At 39.8% G+C, this 15,371-nt stretch overlaps 1 protein-coding gene across 4 annotated transcripts in view; it reads right to left on the bottom strand.

Moving 5' to 3' along the window:
* Positions 1–11,042, bottom strand: part of DNAJC12 (DnaJ heat shock protein family (Hsp40) member C12) — a 33,186-nt gene extending 22,144 nt beyond the window's left edge. The window contains exons 1-4 of one of the 4 annotated variants that reach the window (XM_084904305.1): positions 11,009–11,042; positions 8,695–8,773; positions 6,711–6,839; positions 1,091–1,169 (exon numbers count right to left, since the gene is read on the bottom strand). In XM_084904305.1, coding sequence (XP_084760431.1) covers positions 1,091–1,169; positions 6,711–6,788 — 157 coding nt within the window. In that variant the 5' untranslated portion in view covers positions 6,789–6,839; positions 8,695–8,773; positions 11,009–11,042. Of the gene's footprint in view, positions 1–1,090; positions 1,170–6,710; positions 6,967–7,520; positions 7,629–8,694; positions 8,774–10,840; positions 10,934–11,008 lie in introns of those variants that run through there. The other 3 variants (XM_084904306.1, XM_084904307.1, XM_084904304.1) reach the window with 3 other exon arrangements.
* Positions 11,043–15,371: the final 4,329 nt, after the last annotated feature.

Here is a 15,371-nt window from a genome sequence, read left to right as displayed (position 1 = left end):
AAGGAAGGAAGGAAGGAAGGAAGGAAGGAAGGAAGGAAGGAAGGAAGGAAGGAAGGAAGGAAAGAAGGAAAGAAGGAAAGAAGGAAGGAAGGGGCATGATCGACAGTACCAAATCCTGATGCTCAAGGAAAATAAAGACAAAAAAGCAACCATTGGATTTGGCAGCCAAGAAGTCCTTGGTGACTATTACAAAAGCAATTTCCAAAAAAAGGTGAGGAGGAAGTCAGACTGGAATAAATCAAAAACTGGGCAGAAAGGAAGTAGAGAAATCAATTGTGAACTTCTTTTTCAAAAAGTTTGGCTCTAAAGGGAAGGAGAGGAGCAAGAGGCAGATAAGTTAAGGAAGCATTTTAGTTTGTTAGTATTTTTATCAAGTTAAGATATACATAAGCATTTATGTCTAAATTTATGATAATGGAATTTAAACTATCATAAGGGAAAAACTAAAGTATGAATACATTATCATACATATGGACATGTAGCATATATGGACATGTTCAGGTCCCTGAAATGAAGAAAACCAGCCAAGTTCTCATCAACTCAACCATCTGGTTACAAATGTGCTTAAGTTACGTTAACAGTCCAATGCTGGAGAAATAAGGCATTTTAAAGGCATATTATAGCAGACACTTTTTAAAAATATATTTTATTGATTTTTTACAGAGAGGAAGGGAGAGAGAGAGAGAGATAGAAACGTCGATGAGAGAGAAACATCGACCAGCTGCCTCCTGCACACCCCCTACCGGGGATGTGCCCGCAACCAAGGTACAAGCCCGTGACCGGAATCGAACCCGGGACCTTTCAGTCCTAAGGCCGATGCTCTATCCACTGAGCCAAACAGGTTAGGGCAGCAGACACATTTTAAACGATTAAGCAGCATATTATAGCAGAAAGAAAAATGGATGTCTACCATTAGAGGAAAGACCCTACACCCTTCCCCCCTCCTACCATCCAATAGTGCAAAAACATTCTTTGGCATTGAACAAAAAAAATAAGTTTGAGAGTAATAGAGAAAATAAAATTAAGTTACAGTGGCTTTTTAGTTCTATTCACTGTTCATTTCCATGAGAAACAGCTATAAAATACCTACCTGCTTTGGAGTTTTCAGGATGCTTGTCAGGATGACATTCCAGGGCTCTGACCTTAAATTCTGCCAGGATTTGTTCCACCTAAAACAAAAGTCAATGTTTAAAATAAAGAGCCCAGATTAAATGCCATGAAGGATGAACTTGGACATCAGTCCTTCCCAAAGCAGCCATGATCAACCCAACTTTTCATTTTGATCTTTCTATTTGTATTTTTACTTTTTTACTCTAAGAAATAATGTCCTTAATGACACAATTCAGAAAGCATCCAATAATAGCCCCTATTCAAATAGTATTTTGTGATGACAATTTAATTTGTTGATTGCCCAAGACATCTATGAGCTCAATATATTTGTCAAAAATGGTCAGATAGGTTTATCTTAAGAATGTACTAGCATGCAAGTCATACATCTGAGTTCTTTAAGATACTTAGCCACCATTCATTATTTAGGGATAACTGTCCAATTTATAAATTATCCATTATAAAGTTCCTTCTTCCTGTCTTTTGGCCCTTTTCAGTTTTATTAAGAATTTCACAATTTTTTTTAAAAAGTACATAACTCAAACCTGATCATTTTGCTACCAATTAACAGCTTGGTTAGAGATTTTTGGCTGGGAAAACAGAAACTTTATCCCAAACTAGAATTATATTTAAGGACCATCTATGATTTTATTTAATCCCTGGTATCAGAAATAATCAACATTTGGCTTTATTTAATACTAGAGGCCCAGCACGTGAAATCACACCATACCGGCAGGACCCAGACTCCCTCCCACCATGCCAGGGGGACCCAGACTGACTCCCACTGTGCCACGAGACCCATCAATGCACCTCCTGGTGACCGTTCCTTTGGTCTTTACACACACACAATTTTTTTTTTTTAATCTCAAATGACTGAAAATGTTGTTTTCTGCAGAAACCAGTTTGGCTCAGTGGAAGAGCGTCGGCCTGTGGACTGAAAGGTCCCGGGTTTGATTCCGGTCAAGGGCATGTACCTTGGTTGCGGGCACATCCCCAGTAGGGGGTGTGCAAGAGGCAGCTGATCGATGATTCTCTCTCATCGATGTTTCTAACTTTCTAATTCTCTATCCCTCTCTCTTCCTCTCTGTAAAAAAATCAATAAAATATATATTTTTTTAAAAAAGAATCATAATCAATTGTTTCCTCTTCCTGGTGCTCCCTTTAACCATCAGTCACCATTACCTACATATATAACAAAGAAAACTGAGAATAACTTGTTTCTCAATTTTAAAATATTAAATATTCTGAAGATCCTAGTAGTAAGCATTTTGTAATTAACAAGTAACTTATGAATACTTATCACTCTTTGAAAAAAAAATTCTAGCAATACAGATAAAAATTAAAAGCTCCTTTATCCTCCTTCAAGGCACATTTTTTAGATATATATGCATATATCTTGAGGGGTGGTTAATAAATGGATAAAATCATACCTATCAATGGTAGAAATTTTGGGTTTTATTGTTGTTGTTTTATTTTTTTATTCTGATCCCATTAGGAAACATTCTGCTATTAGCCCTTGGAAGCAAATATGTCGAAGTAGTTAATTCTCCATAGTGCTCATGTGTATGACCGTTTCTTCTTTATATATTTCTATATTTTGCCAATTTAAAAAAATTAAGAATAGTCCATATATGTCTTTCATTACTTTTCACAGTTTTACTGTTGTAAAGTTTATCATAAATCTCTTATGTAAGGCTAGTTCTGGTTAAACCAACTGGTAAAGTGGGCTACTTTGTCTTGGACACATTCTATTAACCTTCTGGCATATCCACCCCATGCACCCAGTGCCAAGTACAACCCATGAGCAGATGAGGCCCTCCATAGCAAGGTCCACTGCATCCTGACTTCCTAAGCCAATGTTCAATGGTCTGGAAAACTGCTTACCCTGTGGGCCAGTAAACACACAAAAATATTCAATTTTACTTGTACTCAAATAAAGCAAAACATCCAAGGAATTATGACATCCAGTAAAGGTGCAAGGCACTAAGCATTCTCATGCTCTCTTGGAGCTAACTTCTTGAAAAACAATTGAGATATATATTTTTTCTTACTCTTTGATCCAACAATTCCAATTTAACGAATCTGTCTATGGAGACAATCCAAGGAAGGAAAAGAATTTAGTTATAAAAAGGTTCATGCTGCCGAAACCGGTTTGGCTCAGTGGTAGAGCATCGGTCTGCGGACTGAAAGGTCCCAGGTTCGATTCCGGTCAGGGGCATGTACATTGGTTGTGGGCACATCCCCAGTAGGGGGTGTGCAAGAGGCAGCTGGTCGATGTTTCTCTCTCATCGACGTTTCTAGCTCTTTATCTCTCTCCTTTCCTCTCTAAAAAAAAAAAATCAATAAAATATATTAAAAAAAAAAAAAAGGTTCATGCTATACCTTGTAAATAAAAACCTATCTGTCCATAATAAGACATTTGTTCAAGTTCACTGTAATATAGCTACAGGCTGGAATATTTTGCAGTCATTAAAAAATCATCTTATGGTAGAAAACTTTTAATAACCTGAGATTATTTATATAATGCATTTCTATGAGAAAAGGTAAGCTACAAAGCATTTTGTGCAGAATAAATCCATGTTTAACCTCAAAAGGAATGATATAATATATATATATATATGAACACATATATACATATAAAATAATAATTATATATATATATATATATATATATATATATATATATATATATATATATATACACTAGAGGCCTGGTACACAAAATTTTTATGCACGGGGTGGGGTCCCTCAGCCCAGCCTGCATCCTCTCCAATCTTGGACTCCTCCTGGGCCTAATCTGGCAGTTGGACATCCTTAGCATTGCTGCAGAGGCTGGAGAGGTTACCGCCACTGCTGCTATGCTCGCCAGCTGTGAGCCTGGCTTCTGGCTGAGCAGTGCTCCCCTTGTGGGAGCACACTGACCACCAGGGGGCAGACCCTGCATTGAGTGTCTGCTCCCTGGTGGTCATGCCTGTCATAGTGACTGGTTGTTCTGCTGTTTGGTTGATTTGCATATGAGCCTTTTATTATATAGGACTTGAGGCCCGGTGCACAAACTCATGCACAGTTGAGGTCCCTCAGCATGGCCTATGGGGATTGGGCCAAAACCAGCAGTCCAATGCCACCTGCCTGCTGCTCCTGCTCATCCCAGCCCCATGGATAAGAGCGTCGGCCTGTGGACTGAAAGGTCCCAGGTTCGATTCTGGTCAAGGGCATGTACCTTGGTTGTGGGCACATCCCCAATGGGGGGTGTGCAAGAGGCAGCTGATTGATGATTCTTTCTCATCGATGTTTCTAACTCTATATCCCTCTCTCTTCCTCTCTGTAAAAAAATCAATAAAAATATATTTAAAAATAATAATAATTGCCGAAATCGGTTTTGCTCAGTGGATAGAGTGTTGGCCTGCAAACTGAAGAGTCCCAGGTTCGATTCTGGTTAAGGGCATGTATCTTGGTTATGGGCGCATCCCCAGTGGGGGATGTGCAAAAGGCAGCTGATCAGTGTTTTTCTCTCATCCATGTTTCTAGTTCTCTATCCTTCTCACTTCCTCTCTGTAAAAAATCAACAAAATATATATTTTTTTAAAAAGAATTGTGTGTGTCTCAACTCAATTGTTATAAAAATGAAAATATCAAATGGTTTTGAAATTATAACTGCTAAATTGTTTTGGAATATGAACAGTTATGGTCAATTTTTTAGATCATCAAATCAAGGAATATGTGAAGTAAAGGAAATCCACCCAACACAAATCGAGTAAAGAAAATGTCACACTACTAAAAATTGGCATAAAATATTTTTAAATGGAAAGGATACATAAAAAAGCAATTGACAAAATTATGGAAGGTCATTTCATTTTTAAAAAATGACTGTTATCTACACATCTGTGCCATTGACAGAGTCAGTAAAATGCAACCAGAAGAAGGAGTATCGATGCTTTTATCCTCCTAACACATACCACAGTATCTGTGGAGAAGTATGACTATAACTACTAACTGAAATTAAACTGTTACAAGCATTATAAATAAACAACAGGGTCATTGTTTTAGTCTATTCAACATTAATCCTCCTCCTTTGTAGACTAAAAAAGACAATAACAGAACTACAAGAGACTGACTAAACAGTCAAAAGATTTATTATGGGGATATAACATCTCTTTATAACCTAGTATGACAGTATTTTTTTAACCCAAGTTGAAAAACTTATCAAGTCTGATTATGCTCCTATGATTTTAAAAAGTTCCTTCAAAAATTATTTGGCAATAGTAGAATCCAAAGTATGGTAACGCATGGTAAAAATGGTAATAAAACTCGCTATAAGCAAAATCACTACAAAAGCAAGCAAGAGTAACATATTATCCTAAAGGAGAAATATGCACCTAAAAGAGTAATATAACCTGTTTAGTGTGCGTGTGTGTGTGTGTGTGTGTGTGTGTGTGTGTGGAACTACGAAGTACTCAAGGTAAACTCCTCAAAGTGATGATTGTAGAAATTTTAATCCTTTGTGTCCAATATAGCATTCTAGTCTACAAAGTACATTTTATTACTAAACGCCAGCCATATAAAACAAAATTAAATTAAAAATATATTTTGCTTTAAAATATTTTAATAGCTATATTTTAGTAATAAAATAAATGTTAAAATATAGACTTATAAAATAATATGAATATATGCAATAACATAATTGAAATATATGTCATATTCATCTCAACAATATTTAAAATTTTAAAAACTAGAAATAAAATATGTAACAATAACAGAATATAAATTGTGGTACAATAAAATTAGGTGAGCATTAAAATATGTACGAAGAATGTTTCATAGCATGGAGAAATCCTTGTTATAATGTTAGTGGATAAAAAGCAGGAATCAACAAGTATATATAATATCCTCCCAAACATGTCTTCAAAAATATGTATAGGAAAAAGACTGAAGACTAATATGCCAGACATCAACAGTGTTGCCATTGGAGATAGAATTATAAATGAGTTTTCCATAATTTAAAAAACTTTTACAACCTTTATAATTGTCTATGGGGACCTTTAAAACATTATTCTATTATGAATCAAGTGAAAAACTACAGAATTTTCACATGTTTTGTATCAGGAGCCACCCTTTCAAGAAGTTATTTCTCTTACTCAATTTGAACTATTAACATAAAAGGATGCTTCTTGGTTTGCATAATTTAGCTGTTCACATGACAGTACACATTTTAATAAAACACTTTAAATCGCTAATTACTAGAAAATTACATTTCATCTCAATTAAAGTTTAAGTTGCCATAATAAAGCTATAGCTTATGTATGCTATGAAACACAGTCAACAGCAACTACAACAAAATTTCAAGTATCTATTTTTCCTATATTTGAAATAGAGTCTATGGCAATACACATATTCAATCACAAGTATCCATAAAACTGCAAGAAGACACTATTCAAGTAAAGACCCAATGCACATTTAAATCCTTAACTTTCTCTGAGCCAAAGGTGCTTTAAAACAATACATGATTAGGTTTCTAGGCAATGTGACTAAAATTACAAAGTTAAAATCTTAAATAAAACCTGAAGTACTGTTGTGAAAAAGAACAGCATAACGCACTGTCTTACCGAAGACAGTTCATCACATCCCAGTAAGGTGTAGTAATCTTCAGTATCTTCCAACCTGTAATTCAGTATTGCATCCATTGAGATCACTGAATCAACTCTTCTTGACCCCGAAACAAGAGGCACAATGAGCTGCGAATTAACAGGAAAAGCCTTTTAAATCTGGTTTACAGCAGCATGTTCCAAACTGCACACACAAGGTTTAAGGCTGGACACAGCCAATACACACACCAGATGTCATCCAAGACCTGTGTAAACTACCTTTCATTGGCTGCTTATAGAAGAAAAAAATAACAGACCATGACCAAACTGTTGCAGTGCTGCCTGGGACTTGTAGTTTGAGTTTATATAAGTGATGCAGATTCACCACTCCTCTTCTGGATAAACAAGGACTGTCCATTTTTACACACTCCCCAAATGAGCCACCTCTCCACCTCCTATATTTTTTTTTCTTTTACTTCTTTTTAAGTGATAAAAGAAAAAAATTAAGCAATATTCTAAACTCTTAGAATTTGTTAGATATGAGTGGTTTCTTGTGAATTTAGAAAATTTCAAAATTTTTTAAATAGAGTAAAAGAAAATAGACTTGGGAAGCAAATTTTCATTCATTTGATAATTTATTCGTTCAACAAATATTTATGAAGGACCTATTTTGTGCCCAGCATGAACTTAAGAAAGTTATGCTAACTCTGGGTTCTTAGGGAGCTTACATTCTGATGGAAGGAGGCAAACAAATGAAAACACTTAAAATCATGAACTAAAACAGGAAAGTGAGAAAAGTAACTCTGTGATGATAAGGTGGATTTGCTGTACCATTTCTCCTGGGCTGGCTCGCTCCAGACTCAAGAGTGTGTCTGGTCTGGAGTGGATGCAGGGAGCCTGTGGGTCAGCTCACTGTGGCCCCAGGAAATGCAGGTCTGGCTTAGGATTTAGAGGTGAGTGGTGAGTTATACAAAACTGTAACTGCCTTAACCCTTTAAATGCCCCCATAAATATCACCTTAGAAAATACTTTTTTTCACTGAGCATACCTATATACATCTTTTTTAAAGCTTATTTCTGAAGAGAATTAAGTACTGAGGCACCATTTTCTTTTCTTTTTTCTTTCTTTTTTAAAAATATATTCTTATTTTTTTAAATATTTTTTATTGATTTTTTTACAGAGAGGAAGGGAGAGAGAGAGTTAGAAACATCGATGAGAGAGAATCATCGATCAGCTGCCTCTTGCACACCCCCCTCTGGGGATGTGCCTGCAACCAAGGTACATGCCCCTTGACCGGAATCAAACCTGGGACCCTTCAGTCCACTGAGCCAAACCGGTTAGAGCTGAGGCACCATTTTCACCAATCCTTCATTATAAATCCTCTCTTGCTAAAAGTTCTGTCTGTAACTAATTAATTACTTTTCTCATCGTTGATGTTGCTATCTCTCTTTCTCCCGCACCCTTCCTCTTTGAAAAAAAAGGAAGGAAATTCTGACACATGCTACAACATGGATGAAGTGAAGACATTATGCTAAGTGAAGTAAGTCAGACACAAAAGGACAAATTCTGTATGATTCTACTTATATGAGGTACCTTGAGGAGTCAACTTCATAGAGACAGAAAGAAAAATGGAAATTTCCAGGGACTGCGAGGAAGGGTCAAATGAAGAGTTAGTGTTTAATAGGCACAAAGTTTCAGTTTGGAAAAATTAGAAAAATCCTGAAGATGGATGTTGGTGATGGTTGCATAACAGTATGAATGTATTCAATTCCACCAAACTGTACACTTTAAATAGTTAAAATGGTAAATGCTATATTATATATATTTTACCACAATTAAAAAGAAAAGTGATATGAATTCCCTCAAACACTAGACAATACTGATCACAAAAAGGAAGTATTGCTTATTCATTCTCCATCTTGAGAAGAGTCAGGACAATGCTACAATGTTCTTCTGAAAAACAAAAGAAAAAATAATTGTGAAAAGAATTTTGGTAATCACTCACTCATGTTTTATGAAATGCAACCCGAGGCTTCTTTTCCTGAAACACCATGTTCTCACTTCTGCAATGTACCATGTAGTCACTGAAAACGACGTAGAAACATATTTAATGCCTGGGAAATGTGCACACTCCATTGTGAGGAGAGAAAAAGTTAGAAAACAGTATGTACTATGTAAAACTTCAGAGCATTAAGACCTATGCATGTTACTGGGTATAAATTATATCAAATTCATTTCGATTTTAAAAGTAAAAAATGTAAAATTTAAATTTTAAAAGTAGGTATGGTATGATTCCAGTTTTATAAATGTACATTGTATGTATACATACACTGTATATCTATAATAATAAAAGCATAATATGCTAATTAGACCCCATGAAGCCAGGGCTGCGAGGGAAGCCCAGGTCTCAGGTGCCTGGTGGTGGCTGAAGGGAAGCCCTGATCCGGGTGCCAGAGGGAAGCTGGTGCCAGCTGCTGGAGGAAGGAAGGCCTACTCTTGCACGAATTTTGTGCATCAGGCCTCTAGTATATTTATAAAATATGATAAGGTATATACACCAAAATAGATCAGTTGTCCTTAGATAATAGGGTCACAGGTGACTTATATTTTATTCATTTTAACATACCAGTATACTATTGTTTTAATAAGAAAAAGCAAGCAATAAAAAAAATTTAAAAATTTTTTTTAAAAAAGGAAACAGCCCTGGCTGATGGTCTCAATGGTTAGAGCACTGGAAGGAGCACACAAGGGTCACAGGTTCAATTCCTGGTACCTATTAATCATGTACCTGGTCCTTTCCTATAGGGTTAACCTACTCGGTAAAATGTGGGTATAGCTGCAGAGAGGTGTCTGTTCCTGCTGAGACCATGAACGTAATTTGGTCTCTCAGTTGCTGCCATTTTGGAGAGCATGGACATGTTAAGAATTTGGAGATCAGCCCAGCTGGTGTGGTTCAATGGTTGAGCATCAACCTATGAACCAGGAGGTCTCAGTTCGACTCCCAATAGGGAGCATGTAGGAGGCAGCAAATCAATGATTCTCATCGTTGATGTTTCTCTCTCGCCATCTTTCAGAAATAAATAACATATTTAAGAAAATTGGGCCGAGCCCTAACCACTTTGGCTCAGTGAATAGATTCTGGGTTGGATTCTGGTCAAGGGCATGTACCTTGGTTGCCTGCACATCCCCAGTAGGGGATGTGCAGGAGGCAGCTGATTGATGTTTCTCATCAGTATTTCTGACTCTCTATCCCTCTCCTTTCCTCTCTGTAAAAAAACAAACAAATAATGAAATATATGTTTTTTAAAAGAAAATTGGGCCAAGTATATGACTACTTTCAGGAAAATTAATGGCCAATAAATATCAATAGTAGTGCAAACTTATTCATAATTATGAAACTGCTAATCAACGGAAGTTCACCTATCACAGAAGCAAAATTTCTAACGTTTGATATTATCCAATGATAAAGCAGAAATGACAAAGTTAGCACTTTCATACATTTTGGGGTAAGAGTGTAAATTGATACAATTTGGCAATTTGGTGGTGTTTATCAACATGTGTCTCAGTTGCCTGGGCAATTTTGTCTCTCTACAAATGTGCCCTGAGAATTTACACCAAAATATGTTCCAAGGCAAGCACTGAAACATTCTCTGCAACAGGAAAACATTGGAAACAGCCAACATGTCCTCCAATGGGAGAAGAGGGCAGTGCACGAATAAATTACGGTATTTATAGAAAGTACTAACTAACCGTTTTTTGAAGAGTCAGATAGCTTTCTTTGTGCATCTCTAAATGGATCAGATGGAAAAGACTGGTTGAAGAGAGTATTATGGCATTCTCTCTGTGTGCACTTTTTAATAAAAGTGTACGTCTGCTCCTAAACTTTTCCCCCTTTAAAAAGCAGGTGTTTTCCTTTGAAGGGTGGGAGCTGGGCAGGTACAGAAACGAGGCATTTATTTTATACCTTAGGAACTAGATCTAGTCAATGTAGTCACCCTACCACTTTTGCTTTCCTCTTTTTATGCTTTTTGTGTTTTTAAAACAAGTGTCATTTGTTTTAGTTACATATATTTCGTTGAAGAAAGCGCTTTAAAAATGGTATAGAATAGGTAGTAGAGATCAAGTGAAATTTTTAACCGAATTAAAGGTACCTCAAGTGAGGCGAGTCAGAGGCACAACCTCACGCCCAACCAGACGGGAAAATAAGCCCGGTCCGCGCCCGCCCCGCCCTCTCCCCCACCCCAGCCCCAGCCCCAGCCCCATCCTCCCCTCCGTCCCCGCCGGGTCAGCGCTCTCCCCGCCCCGCCCCGCCCACTCACCGCAGAACCGCCCAATCAGGTCCACAAGTCCCACTAGGCATCGCGAGAACGACGTACAATGGAAACGCGAGACTTGAACGGTACGTCACTTCCGGCAGCCAGGAACCGTCCCTCCGGAAGTGCTTCTTTTTTAAATTACGTTTGCTCGCGGTCTTTAAGCCGAAAGTAGGAACCAGTAACACAGAGCTCAGACGGAAAAGGGGAAGGCTGGAACGTCCGAGCTGCGGGTCCCAGGAGCCCGAGCGGGGGCCGGAAGTGGCGCCTCTGCGGGCTCCCTGGGCACTCAGTGCGTGGCGCGCCGCTCTCCTGCCTCTGGCTTTCTCCTTCATCGCTCCTGCCATGTTTCCGTCGTGCAAACAAAACCGGCACGCTTCCCTTTGCGGCTCATCGCATCCGAGCTTCCGCAACCCCTGCTACCCCTCGCCCGGACATCGCACGTGCAGGCCCGCTCCCTGCGCTGGGACCCTGGGAACTGATGAAAAGGCCTCGGTTCCTTCCCGGCTACTGACCCAACGCCGCTCCGAACCCACGGCTCCCTCAGTGCCCAAGACCTGGTGGAAGGAAAACTGGGCGGCCAGGACTTGGACCTTCCTTGTATCGCAGCCTGTGCATTTGTAAAACGGCCTACTAAGTCCCTCCCTGGCGGCCAGAGCAGACCAGCATATGGATATGTTTGAACAGTTTTAAGACAGTCACGATAGAGTTTATGATGCTTTAAAGGCTGTTGAGATACTCATTTGAAGTGTTAAATGCAATAATAAATGCTAGTAATCCCGCCGTTGATAATACTGTGTGGGAATATTAATAGAGGGGAGTGATAGGGTATGTGTATATGAGATGGGGGTATATGAGAACTCTATGCTCAGTTTTGCTGTGAACCTGAAACTGCTCTTAAAAAAAATAAGTTTAGCCGAAACCAGTTTGGCTCAATGGATAGAGCATCGGCTTGGGGACTGAAAGGACCCGGGTTCGATTCAGGTCAAGGGCATGTACCTTGGTTGGGGGCATATCTCCAGTAGGGGGTGTGCAAGAAGCAGCTGATCGATTTCTCTCATCGATGTTTCTCTCTTCCTCTCTGTAAAAAATCAATAAAATATATTTTAAAATAAAATAAGTTTACTAATTTAAAAAACAATAGTTACAATAGGAAGTAGGATAACCACCATTATTGAGCCCCTACTAGGTTCCAGTGGTGAAGGGAGGATTAGAACTTGGCTGTATCTGCTTCCTAAGCCCATAGTGAAGAAAATGCATTAAAAAAAATGCTACATCAGATGATCTGGCCAGAAGTTTGGCATATTAGAAAATTGACTTGGCGATTCCATGAGGAACCCTGATTTCTGAATCAACTCTTTACTGGTCCTTGGTGAGGCACACTTTCTTGGTTTGTAGAGGAAGCTATCAGACCAGAATAATGAATCTCAGACTTAAAGGTGCACCTGAACCACCTGGTGACCTGGTTCAGATGCAGCTTCTGCTTCGGGATGTCGGGGTGAGGTCTGAGATTCTGCATTTCTGACAAGTCCCCACCCCATCCGCACCCCAGCCTCCCCACCTCCCCAAGGCGAAGTCTCGGTTGACCTAGGGACCCCACTTGGAGTAGCAAAGCCCTGGATCACGTGTGAGATCTTTTCAAGCTCCGATATTCTTACACTGGGTTATGCTTCAGAGTTCCATTAAATAAAAGTTAGTTTTAACTCCCTGTAGGAAGCTTGTGTTTGGACTCAGTCTCCAGCACTACCTCATGATTGCCACTAGAGGGACTAGAACCAAAGGAATCATCCAGCTCTGAGGTACAGTATTTACTTTCCTAGATTACTGTTCAGTACTCCTATTTAATAGAAAACAAAAAACAACCTGCCCCAACCCAGTGCCAAAGGAACTATCAATAACAATGGTAATAAAAAAATAATTTGAAACTTCACATTCTTTCCCCATGATGGAAGTACTGAGAGGTAGTGAACATAAGTCAGGCAAGGATCTGGGACACCAGCCACTGCTTATGTTGGCAAGGCAGGAGAGTAAGATCTTTCCGTTTTATGAAGCCTGGTGCTATGATGTGTGGTCTATATATAATTATAGGCACGAAGAAGTGAAGGTGTTTCCACGCTATTTTTATTTATTTATTTATTTATTTATTTATTTATTTTAAATATATTTTATTGATTTTTTACAGAGAGGAAGGGAGAGAGATAGAGAGCTAGAAACATCGATGAGAGAGAAACATCAACCAGCCGCCTCCTGCACACCCCCCACCGGGGATGTGCCCGCAACCAATGTACATGCCCCTGACCGGAATCGAACCTGGGACCTTTCAGTCCACAGACCGACGCTCTACCACTGAGCCAAACCGGTTTCGGCTCCACGCTATTTTTTAAAATATGTTTTTATTGCCCAGCGGGTGTGGCTCAGTGGTTGAGCATTGACCCTATGACCCAGGAGGTCTCGGTTCCATTCCTGGCCAAGGTACATGCCCGGGTTGTGGGCTCAATCTCCAGGATGGGGTGTGCAGGAGGCAGCCAAACAGTGATTCTCATCATTGATGTTTCTCCCTCTCCCTTCCTCTCTGAAATCAATAAAAATGTATTTTTTTAAATAAATAAATTTTATCATTGATTTTAGAGAGGAAGGGAGAGGGAGGAAATTCTCAATATGAGAAGGTAACACGACCTGCTGCCCTCTGCATGCCCCCCCCGCACTGGGGACTGAGCCCATAACCCGGGCATGTACCCTGATTAGGAATCGAACCAGGGATTTCTTGGTTCATGGGTTAATGCTCAACCTATCCACTGAGCCAAACCGGCCAGGGCTAGCATGCAGATTTTTAAGAGATCTTCTGGGAGAAGCCAAGGTTGGAAACCAAAGCCTGCCCAGTTCCACCCCATTCCATTCTTTTATCTTTAAAATAACTTCCTTCAAAATATCATTGAGATTTTTGCATCATAAGGGCCTTAAAAATTGCTATTGCCTTCTACTAGAGCACTGAAAGTAAACTTTTAAGATCCTACATTTAAGATCCTACATTTCAGTACCTGCCCAGTCTCCAGGTCACACTCACAGGTGCTGACCTGGAATCAGTGCCCCCTCCAACTCCCCACCCCAGCGTTTGGAGCGCTGAGGCCCAGCACCCATTCCTCTTGGCAGTGCCCTGGATTTGCTTTGGAGTGTGTTTTCTGATTGACCCTCTTCCTGTTCACTTTATTAAAGTTTTGACCCTCTTCCTGTTCACTTGATATCCAGCGCCCTTTGGTCTGAAAGGGAAGGAAAGACTGAGGGAAGAACCAACCCTACCCTCCCCAGACTCCCACCTTCTTTGTCCTGAACACTTGACAGGAAAGTAAGGAAAGTGAAAAGTCAAACCTGATAGGGGCGGTACTGAGCAATGACATTCTAGCCACAGGCAAAGCCCAGCTGCCTCCTTCCATCCCGTTGGGCTCTCTTTATTACTGTTACTGGCAAGGGGACCTGGACCTGAGCGGGTCTCCTTAGACCAGCCAGTAGAGTGTAGGTTCTTGATTTTGTGCAGGAAAACGTGCACAACACGACCCAGGTGAATCTTAGAGCAGTGTTTCCCAACCTTCTCTCATGATGAGAATCACCTGGTGGAGTTGTTAAAACACAGATTCCTGAATCCCAACTAAGAAGTGCTAAACTAGAATTTTTGGGAACATATAGGTAAAATTGCATACCTAACTTAGTGCTCTGTATATAACATCTGTCTTAGAGCACTAGTTAAGTATACAATTTTACCTATATGTTCCCAAAAATTCTAGTTTAGCACTTCTTAGTTGGGATTCAGGAATCTGTGTTTTAACAACTCCACCAGGTGATTCTCATCATGAGAGAAGGTTGGGAAACACTGTCTTAGAGCACAATCATTATCGCTGGGGGCAGGAAGCCAGAAAGGGCCTAGGTAGGATAATGAGAGGGACTAGGTGGGGAAATGGGCCAAGGCTGGGCTGCATGGTCACTAAGAAGTCAGAGAAGAGAGACCTTAGGGACAGGCTCAGGGGGTTTGTCTGGGATGAACTGCCGCTGCCCATTGCTGCCCTGGTTGCAAGCCTTGTCCGGCCCCTTAGAGTTTGGGAGATGCATGCCTGCAGTGCGAGAGGTGAAGTGGGGAGGCCCAAGTGTGCTCCTGGGAAGGCTAGACCTTTTTTATTTTTAAAAAATATATTTTTATTGATTTCAGAGAGGAAGGAAGAGAGAGAGAGAGAGAGAGAGAGAGAGAGAGAGAGAGAGAGAGAGAGAGAGAGCGCGCGCGCTAGAAACATCAATGAGAGAGAATCATTGATTGGCTTCCTCCTGCACACCCCACACTGGGGATGGAAGCTGAAACCCAGGCATATGCCCTGACCAGGAA

The sequence above is a fragment of the Pipistrellus hanaki genome (assembly GCF_964339955.1).
Source record: "Pipistrellus hanaki genome assembly, chromosome: 14".
In the NCBI taxonomy this organism is placed as follows: Eukaryota; Metazoa; Chordata; class Mammalia; order Chiroptera; family Vespertilionidae; genus Pipistrellus; species Pipistrellus hanaki.
This window is presented reverse-complemented; position numbering and strand designations above follow the sequence as displayed.